General features: G+C 38.9%; 1 protein-coding gene across 1 annotated transcript in view; it reads right to left on the bottom strand.

Moving 5' to 3' along the window:
• The window catches only part of LOC126176419 (BAI1-associated protein 3), a 394,605-nt gene that overhangs the window by 57,014 nt on the left and 310,450 nt on the right, over positions 1-27,141 (bottom strand). Inside the window, exons 19-21 of the mRNA XM_049923576.1 lie at positions 26,081-26,296; positions 20,558-20,663; positions 12,615-12,824 (exon numbers count right to left, since the gene is read on the bottom strand). Of these exons, the coding sequence (XP_049779533.1) occupies positions 12,615-12,824; positions 20,558-20,663; positions 26,081-26,296 (532 nt within the window). The remainder of the gene's footprint in view (positions 1-12,614; positions 12,825-20,557; positions 20,664-26,080; positions 26,297-27,141) is intronic.

Raw genomic sequence — 27,141 nt, 5'->3', positions numbered from 1 at the left:
GAAGTAGACTCAAAGAATGACTTTATTAAAGGTTCATCTTGGGTAGTATAGTGAGTGATGTAAATGATTTCTGTGCCTTTTGTGTCTCTAAACAATGATGTCTACATTTGTGAGTCTGAAAGCAACTGGAAGAGTCAGTAGTGGAGGAATTATGAAAAATATGCCATTTACAAAAGTCCTTGTTTTCCTCTCAGGAAGGACTACATAATTGTCAATTCTTATAAATGGTACAATCATTTAACTACACATAACTTGAAACTAGTACTAACACACTCATTTTGTTCCGTAGAGCCCATCAAGAAGGAAATCTTCAGGGATGTGGAATAAGTCAAGGTATACAATAACAAAAGAGAAAAATCTCTCAAAAACTGGAACAGCACACTATATAAACTATAAAATACCACTGTTCTGGTCCTTTCTCCTTGTGCTTATGACAGCTAATTTAAGTTAGTAAATTACAGTATATGCCCCACTCTGAGAAAAAACTGCTGCTGCCTAAATTCTCTCTTAGTGATAGCTTAATACACTCCTGGAAATTGAAATAAGAACACCGTGAATTCATTGTCCCAGGAAGGGGAAACTTTATTGACACATTCCTGGGGTCAGATACATCACATGATCACACTGACAGAACCACAGGCACATAGACACAGGCAACAGAGCATGCACAATGTCGGCACTAGTACAGTGTATATCCACCTTTCACAGCAATGCAGGCTGCTATTCTCCCATGGAGACGATCGTAGAGATGCTGGATGTAGTCCTGTGGAACGGCTTGCCATGCCATTTCCACCTGGCGCCTCAGTTGGACCAGCGTTCGTGCTGGACGTGCAGACCGCGTGAGACGACGCTTCATCCAGTCCCAAACATGCTCAATGGGGGACAGATCCGGAGATCTTGCTGGCCAGGGTAGTTGACTTACACCTTCTAGAGCACGTTGGGTGGCACGGGATACATGCGGACGTGCATTGTCCTGTTGGAACAGCAAGTTCCCTTGCCGGTCTAGGAATGGTAGAACGATGGGTTCGATGACGGTTTGGATGTACCGTGCACTATTCAGTGTCCCCTCGACGCTCACCAGTGGTGTACGGCCAGTGTAGGAGATCGCTCCCCACACCATGATGCCGGGTGTTGGCCCTGTGTGCCTCGGTCGTATGCAGTCCTGATTGTGGCGCTCACCTGCACAGCGCCAAGCACATGCGATCATCATTGGCACCAAGGCAGAAGCGACTCTCATCGTTGAAGACGACACGTCTCCATTCGTCCCTCCATTCACGCCTGTCGCGACACCACTGGAGGCGGGCTGCACGATGTTGGGGCGTGAGCGGAAGACGGCCTAACGATGTGCGGGACCGTAGCCCAGCTTCATGGAGACGGTTGCGAATGGTCCTCGCCGATACCCTAGGAGCAACAGTGTCCCTAATTTGCTGGGAAGTGGCGGTGCGGTCCCCTACGGCACTGCATAGGATCCTACGGTCTTGGCGTGCATCCGTGCGTTGCTGCGGTCCGGTCCCAGGTCGACGGGCACGTGCACCTTCCGCCGACCACTGGCGACAACATCGATGTACTGTGGAGACCTCACGCCCCACGTGTTGAGCAATTCGGCGGTACGTCCACCCGGCCTCCCGCATGCCCACTATACGCCCTCGCTCAAAGTCCGTCAACTGCACATACGGTTCACGTCCACACTGTCGCGGCATGCTACCAGTGTTAAAGACTGCGATGGAGCTCCGTATGCCACGGCAAACTGGCTGACACTGACGGTGGCGGTGCACAAATGCTGCGCATCTAGCGCCATTCGACGTCCAACACCGCGGTTCCTGGTGTGTCCGCTGTGCCGTGCGTGTGATCATTGCTTGTACAGCCCTCTCGAAGTGTCCGGAGCAAGTATGGTGGGTCTGACAGACCGGTGTCAATGTGTTCTTTTTTCCATTTCCAGGAGTGTATTTACATTAATACATTAGTATTTCTTAAAGAAAGTATCTACCTGCACCTAGAACAACAAAAGCTTTACAATACAATGCTAGTCATCCTGTACCTACATAATGACCATTTGTAGTTGTCCTGCAGATACCGTATCGAATCTAAGCCGCACCTGAAAAATGAGACTCGAAATAAAGGAAAAAATAATTTCCTGAATCTAAGCCGCAGCTGGAATTTGAGACTCGAAATTCAAGGGGAGAGTAAAGTTTTAGGCCGCACCTCCAAATCGAAACAAAGTTGGTCCATTGTAATATGAGACACAATTCAGGTCGAATGAATGATGATACAGCTACAGTAGTTTGGTTCGAGCCGTAAGCTTAGCAGTTAAGCTTTACCAGGTAGCCATTGCTATGCATCAGGCGCTCCGTCCTTATTTATGCGGGTACCCTTCGTTTTTCACGTGCTTCGTCTGGTTTGAATTGATTGCTTATTTTTCTTTGATCTGATAATTGCCGTTCTCTTTGTTATAGGTGTTTTCGTCACTCTGAGCTGAAAATGCATTACTGTACTGTGTCATGCATTGTTTCTCGCATTCCGATAATGAATGTTCATGACCTGTTGCCGCTCGCGGTATGGTTTGCTTCTGTGCGTGCTACCGCCGCTTACAATAAAAAAAAGAGAGTAATTGTCTCAGTAGCGAAACAATGGCAAGAGACTGCTATTTGTTGTTATTTACACTGCTGCTTTCTTTGATAATGATCAACAAGGACCAAATAATAAAGTGCGTATGATAGAAGATGTTCTGAACGAGAGTTTAGCGAAAATTTTTCTCCATTTGAAAATCTTTGCAGACGCCTCTTTAGTACATTATTTTCTGCACAGAAATTAGTCATCTTAGATTTAAAAATCTAGTCAATTGCCGTGCTTCATTTCTGACTGTATCACTATTAGGCATAAGAATAATACGAATATGAACATGACATATGTGTATACTTCCGCGTTTGTGTTGTCTCACTCTAGTTTCGTAGTTTATTAGGCAGACAGGATTTAAATGAGATAGCAGCAAACACGAAAGAATACATGGCAAAATGTTTATATTCATATTATTCTTATGGTGAAGAGAATACTGCACGTGATTCAGAATTCACAAAAGTTCCCATTAGCAACCATCTCTTCTCACAGGTAGGAAAAAAAAATCAGAACGTAGAATTGGCCATACTGACAAACATCGCAAACGGTCTTGCCAGTCGGATTTTCGTAGTACATTGAAAAGCTGCTACATTCGAAGATGAACAATACGGAATTTGTATTTACTTCATTGGATAATGTATGAAAATGCAGTGGTCGAAATTCGGGGTGGAGAAAAAAGCTCGTCTTCCACCTTTTTTTTTAATTTATTTACTGACGCAGAGGTTTTGGCGCCAGTATTTATCTTTGTGCCTGTAAAGCATGCCTGTGTAGCGCTACATATATTCTACGGCAGAAGTTAGTTGTGGCGGCACCTACCAACATATTTCAGAACTTCCGCTTACTTTGCACTCGATTCTAAGCCGCAGGCGGTTTTTTGGATTACAAAAACCGGAAAAAAAGTGCGGCTTAGATTCGAGTAAATACGGTACCTGGTGTTTCAGTGACTGAATCTAGATAATTTAATAATTTGTATGAGTATTCAATGAACTTTGTTTGCAACTTTCTTTTAAATTGGGATGGATTCACAAATTCTTACTTTAGGTTGGATGGGAAATTGTTTAAGAACTTTTTACTAGAGTACATAGTTGCAATCTGAACCCTAAACAAGGAGTCAAAGTCTACATGAAACTAATTTTTATGTTCTGCATTACAGTTTGTGTGTCTACATCCAGATCTAACTCTGTAAACTACTGTCAAGTACATGACAGAGAGTATATCCTATTGCATCAGTTATTATGGTTTCTTCCTACTTCATTCATGTATGGAGAGAGGAAGAATGATTGTTTAAACACCTGTTAAAGTGCTTGCTGTTATTAATCTAATCTTGCCTTCACAAACCCTACAGGAGTGATACACAGGGGGTTAAACTCATCATTTAAAACTGGTTCCTGAAACTTTCTAAGTATGTCTTCTATATCTTCAAGAGTCTGCCAGGTCAGTTTCTTTACCATCTCTGTGACACTCTCCCATGGATCAAACAAATCTCGGGCCATTTGTGCTGTCCTTCTCTATCCACATTCAGTATACCATGTTAGTCCTTTATGATACAGGTTCTACACACTTAGGTAGTTTTCTAGGATGGGTTGAATGAAGAATTTGTAAGCAACCTCCTTTGTAGACTGATTGCATTCCCCCAGTATTTCACCAATAAACCAAAGTCTACCACCCGCTTTATTCACAACTGAGCATATGTCATCATTCCATTTCATATCCCTACAAAGAGTTACACATAGGTTCTTCTATCAGTTAACTGATTGTAACTGATGCTGTAGTCATAGAATATTACATTTTTTTCATTTTGTGAAGTGCACAATTATACATTTCTGAAAATTTACAGCAAGTTTCCATTTATGGCACTACTCTGAAATTGTATCAAGATCTGACTGAATATTTATGCAGCTTCTTTCAGACAGTATTTCATTACAGATAATTGCATCATCTGCAAAAAATCTGAGCTTCTTCTAATTATTATTATTATTAATACTGTCCACAATGTCACTCAAGTACAACATGAACGGCAAGGGTGCCAACACACTTCCCTAGGACAATTCTGAAGTTCCTTCTACATCTGTAGATGACCCTCCATCCAAGTTAACTTGTTCCAGCCTCAGTACCAAAAAATTCTGAATCCAGTCACACATTTTGCTTGATACCCCATACACTCATACTTTCGATAATAGCCATATGTGTTGTAGTGAGTCAAATGCTTTTCGGGCATCAAGAAATACTGCAAATACCTGACTGCCTTGATCCAAAGCTTTCACTACGTCATGTGATAAAAGTGCAAGCTGGGTTTTACATGACTGACATTTTTGGAATCCATGCTGGCTGGTATGGAGGAGGTCATTCTGTTTGAGATATCTCATTATGTTTGAGCTGAGAATATGTTCTAAGATTCTAGAACAAATAGATGTCAAAGATACTTAATGCCAATTTTGTGCATCACTTCTACTATTCTTCATGCAAGTGGATGTGACATGCACTTTTTCCAACTACTGGGCTCAGTCTTTTGTTCGAAGGATCTATGACAGATTATGAGGTTCTACCCAAACTATCCAAGAATTTCATTGAACCAACCAAACCAGCAGCAGTATGACATTTTGCTGCTAGATGTCTTGAGGTACACGTCTTAGTTACTGCTGCACAAAGTTGTGTCATATTCGGCACATGCACCTGTGAGTTGTAGTGGTGCATGTTTTTGTTCCACTTGGTCAGACTGTCAACAGGAAATTTTACTGTAAGGTTTTGAGGCAACTGAGGAAAAATGTTTGGTGGAAGCAGAAAAAGTTGTGGAAAGAGAAAGACTGGCTGGTGCACCATGACAATGCATATGTGCACACTTTGATCGATGTGAAGGAATTCCTGGCCAAAAACAACATGGCAATGGTCCCCAACCCTTAAAACTCACCACACCTATCCCATTGCAACCTGTAACTGTTCTCAAAGATGAAAATTATGTTGAAAGGGTGATATTATGACTCAAATGAAGACATCCAAGTGGAATTGCAATGGGTCATGAGCACCCTTTACCCCTGTGGACTTCCAGAAGTGCTTCCGAAAAATGGGAACAATGCTAGGATCATTGCGTACATGCCCGAGGTGGCTAGTTTGAAGGTGACAGAGGACATTAGGATGTAAGTATAGTTCTTTGATTTTTACTATGAAATTCTCAGATATTTTGGGTAGTACCTCATATAGTAAACACACGTGTTCACACTGCCGCAAATTGGGTATAGAACCAGTTTGGGATTCCATCAGGCTCTGAAACTTTGTTTAGTTTTAATTATTATGGAGTTAAGAATTCTGCTTTTCCTTTGCTGCCCTCAATTTTAGTTTCTGTCTCATCTGCATGACTAGACACTAACTTGGGTGCCACCAACAGCTTTACCACATTACCAGAATCTTTTTGGGTTATGTGAAATATGATTTGACTATATCCCGCTACAATAGTCAGTGAGGGTTTCATGTATTGCTCTCTTGACAGCTAAACATATTTCATTCAATATTTCTCTATCTATAGCTCTACACTTTGTTTTACATCTATTATGCAGTAGTCTCTGTTTGTTGAGAAATTTCTTTACAGTGACTGGTTAAACTGAAACATTTTTTTAATTATTAGCAACATACCATTCCATAAGGAGAAAGTGCATGGTTATCTACTTTACGCAATATTCTTACAACTTACTTCTGCTGAATAAATATTTTATCTAATGTACCAGTGCATCAACTGCCCCAAAAGAAAATTCCACAAGACAACAGGAATTGAAAGAATTTGAAATAAGCAAGAATCCAACTCTTTTAAGTCACCACAACGAGAGCTACTTGTAAGTCAAAACATGATAAACAGATCTTTAGTTAAGGGTAGCCATGTGTTAATTCCCTTTTAACTTACTTCCTTTGTCAGAAATGTTCCATGACCCGTCTTTTTTTTTCTGAGTTCACGGTACTAAAAAGGAACTAATGTTGTTTTTTTATGTTACCTGGTATGTGTGTGTCTTTGAACTGACCTTTGCCATGTTTCTGCACAAACTCATTAGGTGGCAGGACTATGATTAGTAACACACTGTTTGGGTTCTTGAAGCATTAGTTACAGTGACACAATGGATGCTGATTATGAGCAAAGATTGAACATTAAGTTCTGCATTAAGTTGGAAGGAAACCCCTAGTGAAATGTGGACAGTTATTAAGCAAGCATATGCAGGCAAGGAACTTTCAAGAAGCTATGTTTTTGTGTGACACAAAAGGTTTTGTGAAGACAGAGATTAAGTGCAAGATGATCCCAGAGGTGATTGCCCATCTACAGCGCACACCGATGCAAATGTGAAGCATGTAAGGCAGTTAGAGCAAGAAGACCATCATGTAACTGTGCATGCAATATATGAAGAACTTAATGTGAATCATGATGTTTGTCATAAGATTTTATTCAAAAATTTAGGGAAACAGAAACTTAATGCAAAACTCATCCTCACACACTAACAGATGAACAGAAAGAGAAAATATGAAGAATTTCTGTTTAACTACTGAGCAGAGCAAGATGTGATGCTGGAAGTGCAGAATTTGTAGCAGAAATAAGTTGATAGAGGAGCAGGAGCGTAAGATCTGCACCCTTCAGGTGCAGTTACAAGATGCAAAGGAGGAACTAGATTGGTTGAGGAGTATGAAGGGCACTGGAGAATGGGAAGCGACAGTTGGTAAGAAGGCAGCTAGGAGGAGATATCCAGACATACTTTGAATAAAACTAATAGATTCGACCAACTGTCAGAGTTGAGTGGAGATGAGCCTCTGGTAGCTGTAGGTGTAGGAAATATGCAGCAGTCCTCAGCAGTTAGGGGGCCTAAGTCAGTTGCAAATTGTAGCAGAAAGAAGAAGGTTCTGTTGCTAGGTAATTTGCATGGCAGAGGTGTGGGCCAGCAGTTGCAGGAAACGTTGAAGAGTAAGTACCAGGTCACCAGCATAGTGAAACCTACGGCAGGGTTGGCTCAGATAACTGTTAACATAGGGGAGTTACGTAGGAATTTTACAAAAGAGTATCAGGTAGTGATTTTGGTTGGAGCAAGGAATATTTTTGAGAGGGATGGGGAATATGATGTAAGTGCTGACCTGGTGAAGATAGCTACTGAAACTGGTAGCACTAATGTGGACTTTGTGCAATTTTTTCAGTGTCACGATCAGCCTCATCTTAATGCTGCCACTAGGCATGTTAACATGGGGCTGGAGAAGGCACTGATGGCAGAGGGCATGGCTCAATTGCAGTGGTGCCAGCTGAGTCTATCAATAGATAGGGTCTCACTAGGCATGGCCTACACCACAATAGGTATGGGAAGGGGAGGCTGGCAAAGCTTATAGGTGACAGTGTAGTGGGTGATGGTGGGATCACTCATGGAAAGATTCCGGTAGTAGTTGGTGTTAAAGCTGCACCATTTTTAGATTGAAGTCAACTGATAGTTATCCCTGCTTAAAGAAAGTCCCTCTAACAAAGGACTCACCTTCAGAGGAGGTCAGGTATTCAAGTAGAGAAAAAATTAGCATATTTCATCAAAATATAAGAGGTATTAGAGATAAAGTTAGTGAACTGCTTATAGATGTTGACTCTGACATTACTGGTATATCAGAGCACAATTTAAAGAGTCTGGCAATTCCTTTACCAGGATACAGATTAGCTGGCTGTTTTTCAAGGAGTTCTTTGTGTAGTGAGGGAGTGGCCATGTATGTAAAAACCAGAAGTCCATTTGAGTCCATAGACATATCATGGCACTGCACAGAACAGGTATCTGAATGTTGCATAGGGCCAACTGAATTTAGTAAAACTAAACTTCGAATTGTTGTTGTTTATAGATCCTCTAACGCTTGACTTCAGAGCATTTCTGCTCATGCTGGAAGGGTTCTTGGTCCACTTTTTAGGAAGTAACAAAAATGAGTTAAATGTGCTGACTTCAATATTAATTTTGCATGTGATTGTGCAGGAAAAAGGAAGTTGAAGGATCTCCTAAACTCGTATGATCTGATGTGTGCAGGAAAAAGGAAGTTGGAGGATCTCCTAAACTCATATGATCTGATGTAGACTATGTTTTCTCCAACTAGGGGGCAGGGTAACAGTAGCACAGCCATAGATAATATTTTTATTCATTCTTCATTACTAGATGGACATTCTGTTAGTAAAAGGGTGAATGGCCTTTCAGACCACAGGCACAAATTTTAATGCAAATAGGTTTTTGTAGTCAAACAAATGTTTTATATAATTATGAACTATATAAGAAATCTCATCCAATGGCAACAGAGAGTTTCTTAAGCCTTATTAAGGAATGAGAGTGGCAGTATGTTTATAGTGCTGATAACATTGATGACAAATATAGTGCTTTCCTTTCTCATGCTCTTTGAATATTGTTTTCCATTAGAGTATTTTAAACAGACTACTAGCAGTAAAAGGCAGCCTGAGTGGTTGGTTAGTGGGATAAAGATATCATGTAAAAACAAAGTGGGAATTATATGTTAGAAGTAGTCACAATCAAGCTACAGTAACCCATTACAAACAGTATTGTAAGGTGCTTAAAATGTTATTCGGAAGGCAAAGAGTATGTGGTATGCAAATAGAATAGCTAATTCATTGGAGAAAATTAAAACTATATGGTCAGTTGTGAAGGAAGTGCCTGGCCAGCAGCACAAGGTTGACACTATAAAGTCAGTTCGTAGTAAAATATTTCTGTTACTGATAAGTCAGATATATATAGTACTTAACAATCATTTTCTGGGCATTGCTGGTGAATGAAATAAAAACTTAGTTTCTACAGGGAATCATATAACTCTCTTGGAAATTCCTTTTGAAAATTGATGTCTGAAATACTATTCTGTGACACTGACGAGGGGGAGATTGAGTCAATAATTAAATCACCGAAGACTAAGAAGTCTCATGGATATGATGGAGTGCCTAGCAGAATATTAAAGTACTGTGCTGTACATGTTTGCCATGTACTGAGCCATATTTGTAATTTTTCCTTTAAGAAGGGCCAATTTGCTGAATGATTAAAGTACTCAGTAGTAAAGCTGCTTTATAAGAATGGAGAGAGGGATAATGTAGACAATTTTAGACCTATTTCTAAGCCATCAGTGTTTGCTAAAGTTTTTGAAAAGGCTGTGTATGTAAGGATAATTGATCAATTTATTTCACATAATTTGCTATCGGATGTACAGTTCAGCTTTAGAAGTGGTTTAACAACTGAAAATGGTATACTCGCTTTTCTCTGGGAGATACTGGATGAATTAAACAAAAGGTTTCAAATGCTAGACATCTTTTTTGATTTAACTAAGGTGTTTGTGTTGATCACAAAATATTGTTCCAGAAGTTGGACCATTATGGAATACGGGGAGTAGCTCCCAATTGGTTCGCTTCTTTCTTTAACAACAGACAGCAAAAGGTCATTATTGATGGTGTTTAGAGTGGTTGTGATGTGGGGTCTGGGTGGGGCATGGTCAAATAGCGGATGCCCCAGTGATCAGTACTGGGGCCACTCCTACTCCTTATTTATATAAATGATATGCCCTCTAGCATTACAGGTAATTCTAAAATATTTCTGTTTGCTGATGACACTAGCCTGGTAGTAAAGGATGTTGTGTGCAACTCTATTTCAAATTGTGCAGTTCATGACATAAGTTCATGGCTTGTAGAAAACAAACTAACGTTAAATGACAGTAACACTCAGTTTTTACTGTTTCCAACACACAATTCAACAAAACCTGATGTTTTAATTTCACAGAATGGGCATATGATTAGTGAAACTGAACAGTTCAAATTTCTAGGTCTTCAGATAGAAAGCCCACATTCAGGATCTTGTTCAAGGACTTAATACTACCATTGTTACAATTTGAATGATATCTAAAATAAGTGACAGGTCGAGACTAAAAATAGTCATCTTTGCTTGTTTTCATTCACTTATGTCATACGGTATTATATTTTGGGATAACTCTTCCCATTCTCAAAGCATATTTTTGGCTAAAAAATGGTCAGTTTGCGCAATAAGCGGTGTAAGTTCGCTAACCTCTTGTCGATCCTTGTTCACTAGCCTGGGTATTCTGACATTGGCTTCTCATCATATATATTTTTACTGTCATTTCTTGTTAACAATATCAGCTTATTCCCAAGAATTAACAGCTTTCACTCATTTAATACTAGGCAGAGATCCAATTTGCATTTGGATCACACTTCCTTGACTCTTGTGCAGAAAGGTGTGCAGTATATTGCTGCATCCATTTTCAATAAGCTACCACAAGGATTCAAAAATCTCAGCAGTAATCCATATGCTTTCAAATTGAAACTGAAGTGTTTCCTCCTGGGTCACTCCTTCTATTCTATCGAGGAGTTCCTTGAAAAATTAAGCTGATTCCTGTGTTATATTGTTGACTGCATTTACATACACTTATGACTTGTCTTTTTTTGGGTTTATAAACATTTTATTTTATCTGTTATTACTTTTATATTGTAATTTCATGTTCTGACACATTCCAGATTTGCTCCTCAATTTGGTCCTACAGAACTAGATGTGTAAAATAAAGTAAAGTAAAATAAAATAAAATTTCTGCCAAAGACTATTGCTGGGGATGAAAGTTGGTGCTACCAGCATGACCCTCACACAAGGCATCAGTGTACTGAATGGCTGAGTCCTGGATCACCAGCATTGAAAAAAGTCAAATGACAACTTTCAAGGACAAAGACAATGTTGATTGCATTCTTTGATAGTAAAGGATCAGTTCACCTTGAGTATGTTCCTCCAGGACAAACAGTGAACCAAACTTTTACACTGAAGTCTTGAAACATTTGCGACAAGCAATGCAATGTTGCCACCCTGGTTTGTAGTATTCTCAGGACTGGTTATTACTGCATGATAATTTTGCAGGACCATATATCTGACCAGGCCTTCTCTTATTGCCATTCCACACCTGGCATATTCACCTGTCCTCTCACCTTGCAATTTTTTCTTGTTTCCATGAATGAAAAGCCATCTGAAATGAGAGCTTCATCAAGATATCACAAACAACTAATGGGCTGTGACAATTGAGATTACAATCATCACAGCTGAAAATTTGCCTGTTAGCTTCCAAAACCTCCAGAAATGTTGGCAACTGTGTGTAAATAGCTGAACTCTGATAGGAGCCAGGATTATTACTTGGTAAACACAATTTTCTATTTGTAAAAAAAAAAAACCTGTCCTGGAACTTTTATGACCTCGAAAAACTGTACATGCGCTGTTAAATCTTGTTTTTGACACTTGCATGTCATTTTTGCTTGTTAGAAATTCCACAGTATGAGCTGAAATGAGTAGAGTTCAAACACTGTGAAATGCTTTTCAAGAACATTGTCCATTTCTATGATAATGTCTTCTGATGTACTATGGAACTGGTGAGAGATATGGCTGGAGAATATTTGCCTAACAGTCCAGGTCTTTCATTGTATGACTACCACATATGTCATAATGTTTGGATGGCTGAGTATGATTGTGCACTGAAAGCAGGTTCAAGTCAGAAAACAGGCTGACAGAATCTTCCAGTGGAGAAAATTGTTGATTTATTTTGCAGTACTAACATTTAAGGACGTTTTCCAATCACATTCACTGATTCAATTCACTGCACTAAGTAAATAAAGAGATCAAAGATTCTCCAAAATAGAAATTCCTTCATACACACTAAATATAACAGGGAAAAAACGAGAAGATTTCTTGGTACAGGATTACAAATTATTTGTTTTACTTTGCTGCTACTTCTTTTCTCACTGAGCTACCTCATTCACTTTTTGCTCCTTTGTTTCTAACAATGCAACCATAATGTTTGAAATTCGTAAATACTATTAGACTGGAGTACTTACTTCCACAGACACTTCAGTTTGTGCAGTTTGTGACTCTAGACCTTAAGTATATTTATAACCACTTTATATTATTGGTTTTAAATGTAGGTGTGTTGCTTATACAATTGACAGTTACTAATTGTTGAATAAATTATAAATAATTACTGACCATTTGGATCCAGAGGAATGACATCACGTGCATTCAGAACTTCAACACAAAGGGAGTCATGGTTGAAGTAAGCACGCACTGAAAGAACGCCATACTCGGTGCTTTCTGTTGCCAGCTGATCTTGCAACCGTTGTTGGTAATACAGGTTTATCAGACCTTCTGTGTCTGTCTTGTGATACTGCAGACGTTGTTCCACACTCCAATATGTTGCTGTTATGTACATCATCATGCATTAATAAAACAAAATTTATTATAAAATGGAAGTAAAGACTTAATATTAAAGGAAACTGAGACAAAAACTGTACTGGTGAAATCAGAAATGCTGTGCACTTCCCAAGCATGCAAATTAAAAAACTGTATTAAATCCTGAGTTTTACAAATTTGAAGCAAATGCACAGAAAAAAGGCAAAAGGAAAGGATTAACAATTGTTCTACTTATTAATAGTTAATTACTAACAGAGAATAAATCACTCATGATAGAGCAACAGAATATAAATTCATCTGGCTCACTTGAAATCTCAGCCACTTCTTTTTATATATATTTCACTTCCCTTGATGACAGTGTATTAAAACTCTTCCCTTTTGAGTTTAATAGTAAATGTTTAAGCATTGTAAATGTTATAAATTATATGTTTCAGTTATCTATTGTAACTTCTAACAGTGATGAAAAGAATTAAAAATAAATACTATAAAGAATTAGTGCTTTTAGCCCTCAAATAAAACTTAAAAATTGAAAATGTCATGTTTAATTAATGGACAATGCAATACTGGTGATGAGGATTTAGACTCATGGACACAGCAGTGGTAAAGCAACAAGATAACAAAAGTAGGAGGAAATGCAACAACAAGAAGCTGAACTACAAAAGCAACAGATGATCAACCACTCACCAACAACTAGTGACATAAACAGTCACAGTGTCACCTAAACTGACAGTCCCAAAATACCTTTTATTCTGAGAAATCAACAGTTGGAAAATGTATCAGCATGAAATACTTTATCACTTCAAAGCTATGTAAGAGAATAGACTGAGAAGTTCAAATATTTTTTTCTATTCCGGTCTACTCACAAAGTTCTATGTATTTTTTGAAAGGTTTGTTCTCTACAGTATCTAGATAAACTGGTGAAATGTTAGCAACATATCATGATCTTAAAATCCACATTGTGCACTGTCAACTCAGATTCTACAGATACAAAAAGCAACCATCAGAGTCATATCAGAGTCCACATGAATGGACTTTTTAATTAAAAGGTCTATATTGGTATAGTAACTTTATGTGCTGACATGACCAACACAAACATGACCTGTTACTAGATTACACTCTACAAACCGCACAAGATTTTGAGTTAGCTACGGAAATGGAAAAAGAATATTGGCCAGAATTCCACAACATGCTGCAGTTCAGTTGATTAAACTGAATGAATATAAAGAGACAGCTCAGTAAAGCAGGAAGTTCAAGAGAACAGAGGACAGTATTCAGAAGTGACAACCTTAACAGAAGTCTTACAGTGTCATAGAAACAGTGTTATTATGAATATAATTCATAGCTCTCCAAAAGCTTCTTGGTTGTACATCCTCAATAAAACCCTCTTCTGTCTTACTCAGACTGTTTTGCAAAATAGCCTAAACATCATTGCTCCCATGAAAAAGCAGCGTGCTTCCATTGCAAGTAAATTGGACAAAGTTTTACCTGATGAAGTGTGTGTAATTATGCACACAGAAAAGAAATGACCTGACTTAATGATGCTGAACCGTGAGATTCTCAAAAGCTATTAGTTAACTTGCTGATTATGAGAAAAAAATATTGTTTCAGATTGATTTGATGACATTCTCATCATCATAGGTGCAAACACCTGCCAGAATCTTCCGCAATCCCAACTTCTGTTCCAAGCTGTCTCTGAAGTGCAGCCTGCAGAACTGACTGTTTTACCAAAAATTGACTAAGTAACTGAGATGTAGGCTTAGAAAACAGGGCATTCTCTTAATGCAAAAACATCTTCGGGAACTGAGCAAACAACATTCCTCCACAGGATATAAAAGAAGACCAATATTTTATTGAGAAACTTAATTATTAAGCCTGGCTTAATTCTGACATTGTGCAAAGTTCAGATTCCCTCAATAAACTTAAAAAAAGAGAAGGCAGTCCACATAACCTGAAAATGTGAGAGACCTTATAACTTATTAATAAAAGCATTTTAACATCATATTCAACCATAAAGCCACTAATACTGGCCATAGGCAGCTCACAATAAAGAATAGAAACAGTTTAATCAAATAAATAAATGATCAGTCCAAACACTCAATAGAGATTTTATTTACAGAATCTTTTATTCTGTGCAACAAAATTACTCAGATATACAGAAAGTGGCACTTAAAATAAGTAACACTAGGAAAAAATTTCATGCATATATTTCTATGGGATACATTTGTACTTAATAATATACCATAAACTTATACTGGCATTATTCAGCTCCTGCTCATCATTGCCAGATAAAAACAGCACAATGTGTGGTGTCAACGCCAGACACCACACTTGCAAGGTGGTAGCCTTTAAATCGGCCGCGGTCCGCTGGTATACGTCGGACCCGCGTGTCGCCACTGTCAGTGATTGCAGACCGAGCGCCGCCACACGGCAGGTCTAGAGAGATGTCCTAGCACTCGCCCCAGTTGTACAGCCGACTTTGCTAGCTAAGCTACACTGACAAATATGCTCTCATTTGCCAAATATGCTCTCATTTGCCAAGATGATAGTTAGCATAGCCTTCAGCTACGTCATTTGCTACGAACTAGCAAGGCGCCATTACCAGTTTATATTGAGATTGCTATTTATCTTGTGAAGCATGTACCGTCAAGAGCTATGTTCACCAATTATGGATTAAAGTTAAGTATTCTACCAGTTACCTCCTGTTTTGCTAGTCTTATTTCTCTGATCTGTTCCAGACTCACGCCAGTCTGCGTGAGCATAAACGCGTGCATTTTGGCCTCCTCTAGCAACACGGTGTTGGCTATTCTGCCAACACATCACAATGCATACATATGTGGGCTCTATTTCTATTAATCTACAACTGTAAGATTGTCTTCAAATCTGTATCACACCACACTGATGGAGGTGGACTCTCCAGGTCATTTGTGGGCAGTGATAAGGAAGAAATCATCTTCCAGAGTGTTAGCCGAGCAAGATATGCAGGAGCGCTTCGTGCGTCTAGGTGGGGGGGGGGGAGGCTTTCAGTTCCTGAGACTGCAGTCATGCGTGTGTGTGTGTGTGTGTGTGTGTGTGTGTGTGTGTGTGTGTGTGGGTGGGTGGGTGATAGTGTCTATTGTTGACAAAGGCCTTAATGGCCGAAAGCTATAATTGTGAGAATCTTTTTTTTTTTTGTGCCTATTTGCGACTCGGCATCCATTATATGGTGAGTAGCAACTTTCCTTCTCTAACATTGTTACATTCCTTCCTGGATTTTCCATTGTTTGATGGTACACTCCAAATGTATCTCAGACTCAGTCTGAATCTGTGTTTTGCTTTTATCCTGCAAAAATACTTTGGTGATTCTCATACTGTGTTAGTGAGTCTCTGTTTGGCTTTCAACCTAAACGGTACTGTGAACAGCTGATCTGATGACAATAAATGGCGAAAAGTGCATAGAAAAATGTTAGAATCATCATGTAACAAAAATAACAAACAGGAAGCAAGAGTGAAAGACAAGTAAAACATAATTTGCTTGTAATAATTTATTCATAGTGGTAATTAAGTTGTGCAAGAATGGTGTGTATTTATACCTAAAATGCATGTACTTTGACATTTAACTTCATTGCATACTGATTGGGAAGGAATATTAAACATGAAAAATCACTCTGGAAAGAATAATCTGTTTAGTTAAATCAGAAGCACACTTTCTGTCTGAAGAATTTTCAGTCATTACGTCTGCAGTTGCAAATAAATCACAGAAATGTGTCCCGAAAGAACCAGGGACAGGTTGGCCAGAACATCTACCACCCCAGTTGTCATCACCATTAAGAGAATGCTTTGCTCTGAAACATCATATTATACTCTGAGAAAGAGCTCTTGATAGCAATGAAGCGTCACTCTCATCTCATGGTAATTCCGCACAATCTTCAGCCCAAGGTTCAATCACTGCTCGAAGCAGGTTACTGGAATACCATCCATATGGGACTCAAGGTTTGCCACCATGTTTGTTGGCCAGTAATCAATAAGAAAATCAATAACACAGAACATTAAAACCCACTAATGACATGCTCTATCTGCAGTGTTTTCTTATTGAACACAACCAGCAGGTGTATAGGACTGCATTCACATCAACTTTGCAGGTCCTGTTTTTCAATGTCATGTGAATCACAGTCTTTAGGCCTATTCTAAATTCCCATACATACATTGCCTACAAAGTAAAATGACAGAAATGACTGCCCAGGCCCTCACACAAATATCACCACTGAAGATCTTCCTCATACATTTGCATCTGACAGATTACCACAATTTACATTTTAATAACTTGAATACAACATATTAACTTCCCACTATAATACATTTTATTCAAGTCATTAATGTGTCTATGTTCCTCTAAGAACTGATGGAATATTCCATAAATAGTAACAATTTACATTGTCAGCCTTCTTCATATTTTCCAAACATTACAGAATTATACATCTGCTTCCAGCTCCTCTTCTCCTGCACAAATGGAGGAGCTAAACAAATGGTCTGGACTCTTAAAGATAACTTGAAGATAACTGTCTGGCCCACATCAACTGAAGATGCTCGAACAAAGTTTTTGAACACATAAAAGGCCACCATCATCAGCTAGTACAGTGCAGTGGAGCTACTCTACAGCTGAGCCCTGTTGACTCTTCTCCACTGACTATATCCACAGATGCATGACAGGACACCAACTAGTCCATGATTCTCCAGCAGAGGCACTGTGTCCTCGTCACTATGGACAAAATCTATGGTGGGTACCTCTACAAATATAAGAACATGAAGCTATCACATGTTTTCCACATAAGCATAAAGCTTCCAGTGGCATTGGCGTCATAATCAACTCTAGTCCCACCAACATCTGACAGTATCAATTCATCATTACAACCTGTGGCTGGGGCCAATGGAATATATGCCTGCCACCCCTATCTCCACATCGTGGTCTACGCAGTGCTCCATGTTCCAAAATGTTAATGTATTTGACATTGCTACCAAAATTGTATCCTGTACCATCATTGGCACAATATGAGTTCTAGAGTCCCCCCCCCCCCCCCCCCCTCCATCTCTTACCCCAAGCTTCTTACTCTGATCTGACAGTGGGCCACATTGTCTTTGTCTTACTTGAATGTTGTAAAATGAACTTATTGTTTGTCATTTGTTTAGCTGCCTTCACAACTTTTTAAAATATAGCTTTATAATGTCTGGCCTACTCAGTAAAATGCCTACTTTTATTATATTTCAGTTCGCTGTGGAGTTGCCACTTCTTGACATGAGCAATTTTTATAACCTGAGTTATCCATATAAGATTACTAGTCATCTTATTAGATGTAGTTCTAAATGGATAAGTTTCCCTAAATGTTTCAAGAAAGCTACTTAAAAAGTTATCAAAGTTACTACTACTTGAAATATAGCTGTCATAAGGCCATTCTGCTTCTCTTAACATATAGCTAAATACAATTGAATTTTTTTAAATTGAGGTTTGTTTTTATATGGCTTTTGTTACATGAGATTTCTTTGTCAATGAATAATGCAGAGTGATCAGAGATTACTAAATCTAAGCAACATTTATAAATATCTTCAAACATATAATTTGTTAAAATATCATCAGTACAGGTCATTGACTGCATATTATGTCAGAGAATTTGGACACATCATTGCTTTGAACTACAATATTAATGTTGAAGTCAGCAGCCACTACAATTTCCTTCCTTTTTTCTTTATTGGATTTTTCTAGTCAAATCTGACCAGTAAAGCTTCAGTTGTAGCCTTTTTGGTACTCCATAAATAGAAACTACAACATCATTTATGTCCCTTCACCCAACACAACAGCTTTCAAATACACTCTCTTCAGTCAAATAATTACAATCATTTCATATTTTATATCACAATGAGTACATATGCAAGAGCATCCACATGGTTGCTCTTGAGTACAAAAGCTGTTGACTATTTCAAAATTTTTGATTTCATTAAGTGTTTTAGCATTATCAGCTGTAAGCAAATGTTCATTGAGGCAAATAATTTTGTCATTTTTACATTCAGAAAGAATAATTTGTAGTTTGTCAACTTCATAACTTTTGTTTGAAAAGACAGCACTTAGGCCATTTATATCCCAGTGCATTATGTACAAACATTATTTCTTATTTACGATGTCAAGCACATTATATCCTGGGGAGTGTCCAGTCTTGCCACTTTTTTTTAACACTCACTGTTTCTCATCCATATTCTTTCTTGTAAGTTTTCCATGTTATTCAGAATTTTACATATATCAGCAAACATTTTACTAAGATTGGATTCCAGTGAGCTCAAGATGGATAACATATAGTAACAGATTTTACTAAACATTATAAAAAGGGTAGATTGCTAATCTCTGTACAGATGATACATTAAACTGCAGCAGGCACAATGAAAAGACTATTCCACACTGAGCTTTTGGCCCAAGCCTTCTTCTGAGAAGAAAACACAAACACAAATTCACAAAAGCAAGCACACTTCACACACACTAGGCTGCTATCTTTGGCTGCAGAATGAAATTCTTGTGTTGAACAAAAGCAGCAGTTCACAGTGGGATGGGGGAGGGGAAATGATAGCAGGGTATGGATGGAGAGAGAGAAGAGTACTGTCTGGTGGACCATGCATGAATCAGATGACAGCAGTACAAGACTGCCAGACACAGAGTCATGAGGCTGTCAGGGAGGGAGGGGAAGGGGATATGAGAAGTTGAAAAGGAATGGAGCAGAGAAGGGGAAAAGATCAGTGGGTATGTTAGCAGAGAGCAGCACACAGTGAGGAAGAGAGGGGATGTGAGTTGGAAGGAGGCAATAGGATGTAGAGCCACAGACAGTGGATGGAGAGTGTGGGGGCAGTAGGTTACTGTAGGTTGAGGCCAGGATAATTTTGAGGGTAGAGAATGTGTTGTAAGGATAACTCCCATCTGCAAAGTTCAGAAAACCTGGTAGTGGAGGGAAGAATACGGATGGCCTGGGTTGTGCAACAGCCATTGAAATCAAGGATGTTATGTTCAGCTGCAAGTCGTGCTCCAGTGTGATCCACTTTGCTCTTGGCCACAGTTTGGTGGTGGCCATTCATCCTGGTGGACAGCTGGTTGGTAGGCATGTCAATATAAAAACCTGTGTAATGATTGCAGCAGAGCTGGTATACGACATGGCTGCTGTCACAGGTGACCCAGTCTTTTTTTGGCTGGCTTTAATTGAACAACTTAGCTTAGTTTAGATAGTCAGCAAATATGGTCTTGCCAGTGCATTTTGAAAAATAAAAAGTGCTGAGTATATGAAATAACACAATGTACGTGATTGTGAAATAGGAATCCCTATGACCAATCAACATATCAAGAAGTATGATCAGTCATTTTTATCATGTTTCAATTTGAAGTACATAAGAAGAAAGACAAACACAATGGTAGTCCATATCTTTTTTCTGCCACACATATTCCAGTGAATTTCTAAACACAAATGCACAGTGCGCCAGTATGCTGTAATTTTAAAGGACTAAGAAATCTGTGATGGGTCTCCAATACACCCAGTTTAGTAATTCCTGTCTTTCAGTTCCACTGGTCAAATTTTGAAATCTTATTTGAAAAATGTACTTTTGCATAGATAATTAGATTGGATATGATTTTGTAATTTTTCATATGTAATGACAACGATTCTCAACACTATATATGTAGCTGTCACTTCATAATTTTTTAATAGTTACTTTAAGCTGCTTATTGACTGACATACATGATTTCAATTGTTCCAGGGGTAAACCTTTCTGCTCAGCATGGAAGAAATCCACAAGAATTTCCAGTGCTTCATACAGTCGCTCATAGAACATGGGCATTTTGTCCTGCAATCAAACAAATACAATAATATTATGAACTTAGTTAAACAGATACAGTAATATTATGACTTGATAAAGTATTTCTTTTGCTTCCTTTATAAGTAAAGAATATATTTATTATTCTTCTGGTATTTACTGAGGTCTACAAAATAATTTTCTTTTAGCACCTTAAATATTTCAGAGCCAGTTTATTAATATATTGTGATTAAATGGAAGACAATAAAGAAGGAATTATACAGTCTTAACAACCTAAGACAGTCAATGAAATATGACTTAATATGAGTTGAGGATCTGGCCTTGAGTACAGCAAGAACACATTTGCTAGCTGGATTTCTTTTCAGTATTTCTCATGAAGTGAAACATATCTCTGCTTTTATAATGTATTGTTTAGCACTGATTTTTAATGGTACATTCATGAATGTCTGGCAAATCTCATAAAATATATTGAATCAAGTCTGCCCATTTTTCAGCACTGTAAAGCAGGCTGTTCCTGATCAACTGTCCATATGTGAAATGGTGGATGCCTGTGGATGGTCGCAAGCAAATAGATCTTGTGAGTGGGCACACAGCAATGTGCTAACAAAACTACCATTTAATGATAAGGCACTTATTAAGAAAATGTGACTGCAACAGGTTGTGGTGAACTGAAAAATTTAAATGAAAGATAAGATAAAATATTTTATTGAACTGTGAATGTAGGCATTTCTCATTCTTTGCAAGTGATGAAATATTTGGTGTCAGTCACAAGAGGAAGAATGCTCTTCAGTGTTGAATTATGAAGTTAGAACCTTTCACATTTTTTTCCTATTCAAAATGAAACAGAGATTATTCAGAACAGAATACTGACCTAAGTACAGAAATAATGTCAACCATATTTTTATGTTGATTATGAAATTTTTCTACATGTGTGTCATCATGTCACCAGAAAACATTCATAGTGTCATAATAGTAACCGTCATTTAGTCGAGTAATATTTTGTAAAGTTGTTACTTTTAACAGCATTTCCAAAGTGAAAGTATGCAGGGAAACTGAAATAGTTTCATTTCATTTTTTAATTTCATATAGGTCATGAAACATTCACTCAAAATACTGACAGAGTACCAGAAAGCGTTGGCAATGAAGTCTGAAAAGGTAATTGTACTGATAAAGGCACGTAAAGCAGCAGAAATAGTTTAAGACTGAACAGCATATCTCTGGTGTTCTGAGCTACAATAACTGGCAAAAAAGCTACATTGTAGGAACATTTTGTGCATCTGTAGTCATCTTATTTTCATGACATACGACTAATTTCACACCTTGCCTTGGGCCAATAAAATACTGATTTTGTTCCAGTGCAATTTTTGAAACTTCAATTATTTATTTTTACCTCTGTAATCATGTTTTGTATACATTCATAATGATTGCTTCCTGGCACTGTTTTCTAATCTGACAGTGAATTCACAGGTACTTATGCTGAATGAAAACTTTTAAGTTAGTTATTTCTCCTAGGAATTGGTATGTATAAGGGAATGCATACAGTATAACATAGCATAACTTACAACAGGCTCTCGGCTCTTAGTTGATTGTCATTTTGCAGGGGATGTTTACACCATAAACAAGAAACAATGCATAGAAAGTGTATCATAATAATTAAATATTGATTTTGCACAAGTGATTGAACAAGTTCTTATTTATGAACATCCTACAAATTTTCAGCATTACACACACATTATATATGAGGCTTGTTCAGAAGGTAAGTGTACTGTGACCATAATGGACTGTATTTTTTACTTTTTGAGGATTGGCAACAATGAGTGGTAGAGGGGGGGATTCCATGACCAGAGCAAGCACCACAGGAACACATTAGTATGGAAACTTCTCATGCTGTTATCCACTTCCTACTCACAGAAGGAATAGCACTTGCTGAAATTTTTTCGCGAATCACAACAGTTTATAGCAAAGGTGTTATGAGCAAAATGAGTGTGTTTAAGTTGTGTGGGGAGTGTAGTGGAGGCACAATAAATGTTCATGATGAACAGAGGAGACCTTCCACTCTGACTGATGAAATAGTGCAAAAATCGAAGGAACTGTTCATAAGACTGCAAACTGACAGGGGATGAAATTTATGCGATGTTTCCACAACTCTTTGGAACTCTCTTGTGTGAGACAACCACAAAAGAATGTTGGGAGATATATATATATATATATATATATATATATATATATATATATATATCTAAAAACAAAGATGATGTGACTTACCAAATGAAAGTGCTGGCAGGTCGACAGACACACAAACGAACACAAACATACACACAAAATTCAAGCTTTCGCAACAAACTGTTGCCTCATCAGGAAAGAGGGAAGGAGAGGGAAAGACGAAAGGATGTGGGTTTTAAGGGAGAGGTTAAGGAGTCATTCCAGTCCCGGGAGCGGAAAGACTTACCTTAGGGGGAAAAAAGGACGGGTACACACTCGCACACACACACATATCCATCCACACATATACAGACACAAGCAGACATATTTAAATATGTCTGCTTGTGTCTGTATATGTGTGGATGGATATGTGTGTGTGTGCGAGTGTGTACCCGTCCTTTTTTCCCCCTAAGGTAAGTCTTTCCGCTCCCGGGACTGGAATGACTCCTTAACCTCTCCCTTAAAACCCACATCCTTTCGTCTTTCCCTCTCCTTCCCTCTTTCCTGATGAGGCAACAGTTTGTTGCGAAAGCTTGAATTTTGTGTGTATGTTTGTGTTCGTTTGTGTGTCTGTCGACCTGCCAGCACTTTCATTTGGTAAGTCACATCATCTTTGTTTTTAGATATATTTTTCCTTCGTGGAATGTTTCCTTCTATTATAACCATATATATATATATATATATATATATATATATATATATATATATGAATATAATAGAGGGAAACATTCCACGTGGGAAAAATATATTTAAAAAGAAAGATGATGAGACTTACCCAACAAAAGCGCTGGCAGGTCGATAGACACACAAATAAACACAAACATACACACAAAACTCAAGCTTTCGCAACAAACTGTTGCCTCATCAGGAAAGAGGGAAGGAGAGGGAAAGACGAAAGGATATGGGTTTTAAGGGAGAGGGTAAGGAGTCATTCCAATCCCGGGAGCGGAAAGACTTACCTTAGGGGGAAAAAAGGACAGGTATACACTCGCACACACACACATATCCATCCATACATACAAGACACAAGCAGACTGTGTCTTGTATGTATGGATGGATATGTGTGTGTGTGCGAGTGTATACCTGTCCTTTTTTCCCCCTAAGGTAAGTCTTTCCGCTCCCGGGATTGGAATGACTCCTTACCCTCTCCCTTAAAACCCATATCCTTTCGTCTTTCCCTCTCCTTCCCTCTTTCCTGATGAGGCAACAGTTTGTTGCGAAAGCTTGAGTTTTGTGTGTATGTTTGTGTTTATTTGTGTGTCTATCGACCTGCCAGCGCTTTTGTTGGGTAAGTCTCATCATCTTTCTTTTTAAATATATATATATATATATATATATATATGGTTATAATAGAAGGAAACATTCCACGTAGGAAAAATATACCTAAAAACAAAGATGATGTGACTTACCAAATGAAAGTGCTGGCAGGTCGACAGACACACAAACATACACACAAAATTCAAGCTTTCGCAACAAACTGTTGCCTCATCAGGAAAGAGGGAAGGAGAGGGAAAGACGAAAGGATGTGGGTTTTAAGGGAGAGGGTAAGGAGTCATTCCAGTCCCGGGAGTGGAAAGACTTACCTTAGGGGGAAAAAATGATGGGTATACACTCGCACACACACACACATATCCATCCACACATATACAGACACAAGCAGACATATTTAAAGACAAAGAGTTTGGGCAGAGATGTCAGTCGAGGCAGAAGTGCAGAGGCAAAGATGTTGTTGAATGACAGGTGAGGTATGAGTGGCGGCAACTTGAAATTAGCGGAGGTTGAGGCCTGGTGGATAACGGGAAGAGAGGATATATTGAAGAGCAAGTTCCCATCTCCGGAGTTCGGATAGGTTGGTGTTAGTGGGAAGTATCCAGATAACCCGGACGGTGTAACACTGCGCCAAGATGTGCTGGCCGTGCACCAAGGCATGTTTAGCCACAGGGTGATCCTCATTACCAACAAACACTGTCTGCCTGTGTCCATTCATGCGAATGGACAGTTTGTTGCTGGTCATTCCCACATAGAACGCATCACAGTGTAGGCAGGTCAGTTGGTAGATCATGTGGGTGCTTTCACACGTGGCTCTGCCTTTGATTGTGTACACCTTCCGGGTTACAGGACTGGAGTAGGTGGTGGTGGGAGGGTGCATGGGACAGGTTTTACACCGGGGGCGGTTACAAGGGTAGGAGCCAGAGGGTAGGGAAGGTGGTTTGGGGATTTCATAGGGATGAACTAAGAGGTTACGAAGGTTAGGTGGACGGCGGAAAGACACTCTTGGTGGAGTGGGGAGGATTTCGTGAAGGATGGATCTCATTTCAGGACAGGATTTGAGGAAGTCGTATCCCCACTGGAGAGCCACATTCAGAATCTGATCCAGTCCCGGAAAGTATCCTGTCACAAGTGGGGCACTTTTGTGGTTCTTCTGTGGGAGGTTCTGGGTTTGAGAGGATGAGGAAGTGGCTCTGGTTATTTGCTTCTGTACCAGGTCGGGAGGGTAGTTGCGGGATGCAAAAGCTGTTTTCAGGTTGTTGGTGTAATGGTTCAGGGATTCCGGACTGGAGCAGATACGTTTGCCATGAAGACCTAGGCTGTAGGGAAGGGACCGTTTGATGTGGAATGGGTGGCAGCTGTCGTAATGGAGGTACTGTTGCTTGTTGGTGGGTTTGATGTGGACGGATGTGTGAAGCTGGCCATTGGACAGATGAAGGTCAACATCAAGGAAAGTGGCATGGGATTTGGAGTAGGACCAGGTGAATCTGATGGAACCAAAGGAGTTGAGGTTGGAGAGGAAATTCTGGAGTTCTTCTTCACTGTGAGTCCAGATCATGAAGATGTCATCAATAAATCTGTACCAAACTTTGGGTTGGCAGGCCTGGGTAACCAAGAAGGCTTCCCTGGATTCCACGTCAGTATAATTAAATTTTGAACCAACAAGCAGGCATAGAAAGAGGTTCTGAAGTGGGGAAGAAGCTGGTGGGAGAATTATTTGAGGAGAGCATAAAGAATCCTGTGCCATGATTCCCCACATGCATTGAAAGGGATGGCGATTATTTGGACAAAAAATTATGAAAATGTGTATAAGCTATATCCTTTAATTTTTTTCATATACACTTATTCTAAAAGAATACAAAAATCTAGTACACTTACTATCTGAACATGCCTCATATATAGGCTTGCTATTTGTATATTTTTACTTTTTGTGTGCATATAAAGACTATAGAAATGAAACTCTCAATTAAGCACACCCCGGCACTGCCATCCATCTGCTGACCCAGCTCTAGCAATGACACCTGCCACACATCAGACAACAGTCGCTCAAAATTACGTGGCAGAAGTGCCGCATTAAGGGCAACAAGATGTGCATCGAGGTATTCCAGTAGTGGTGAAATAGCTTCAGAAGCTGGTAAGGAGTCTGGTGACCATGCCAGATGAAATGTTGCTTTCTTCAGGGCAGGCCGCATCTGTATGGAAAAAAAAAAACATATTACAGACACTGTTAGTTACAACTGCAAAGAGTAGTGAAGAAAAATGCACCTTTAATCATAACAATGATTCTTATGCCTAAATAATAATCTTCAATGTGTTGGAAACAAAAGCTAGTTCAGCAGGTTCTCACATCAAAATGGACAGAACAGTAGAGTTAAAATCATTGTAGAATTGATGAACAAGAGAAGAGATGTTATAGAACTATTAATCATGAAGGCAGAAAAAACAAGGCCATTAGCAATGGCGGTGAGCAGTGCAGTACCTGATCAACAGAATGTGATTGAATCCACAGAATGTGGGTTGAATCCCTAACATCTAGTGTGGTGAGGGCATGTAACACTATGATTATAACTATCTCTCGGATGACAATGTTGAAGTCAGTGATTCTTTTGGGGTCACTTAATAATTGTAACGTATTTATTTGCACCTGTGTTACCCTTTCTCTTCCTTTGATTTCTGTAATAGTCCATAATAACCCAAACACAGAACTAAGAACTCAGTACAAGCACTAATGTCAGGAGTCTGTAAAAAGTAGTTACTCATTTGTCACACTATTTAGAGGAAACATAAAAGCCTTACTCCAACATTACGCACAATGAATATGCGTCAAGATTTATCACAGTGTTCAGGTTTGGACAAATAAGTAAAAAAAGATAGGCTGAATGATGGATAACTATGAACTTGATGGATGTTAAAATTGTGTATGACAAATTTCTGCCAAGACTTGTTCATTGACACCAGCTATTAGCATGTTACTTTTTGAGTAGCCAACACCCTAGTTCTGAACTAATAGAAGTCAGAAGACTTTGGGTCATTAATG

This window comes from Schistocerca cancellata, chromosome 3 (assembly GCF_023864275.1).
Source record: "Schistocerca cancellata isolate TAMUIC-IGC-003103 chromosome 3, iqSchCanc2.1, whole genome shotgun sequence".
Classification (NCBI taxonomy): Eukaryota; Metazoa; Arthropoda; class Insecta; order Orthoptera; family Acrididae; genus Schistocerca; species Schistocerca cancellata.
The sequence above is the reverse complement of the archived record's forward strand: the minus strand, read 5'-3'. Positions and strand labels throughout refer to the sequence as shown.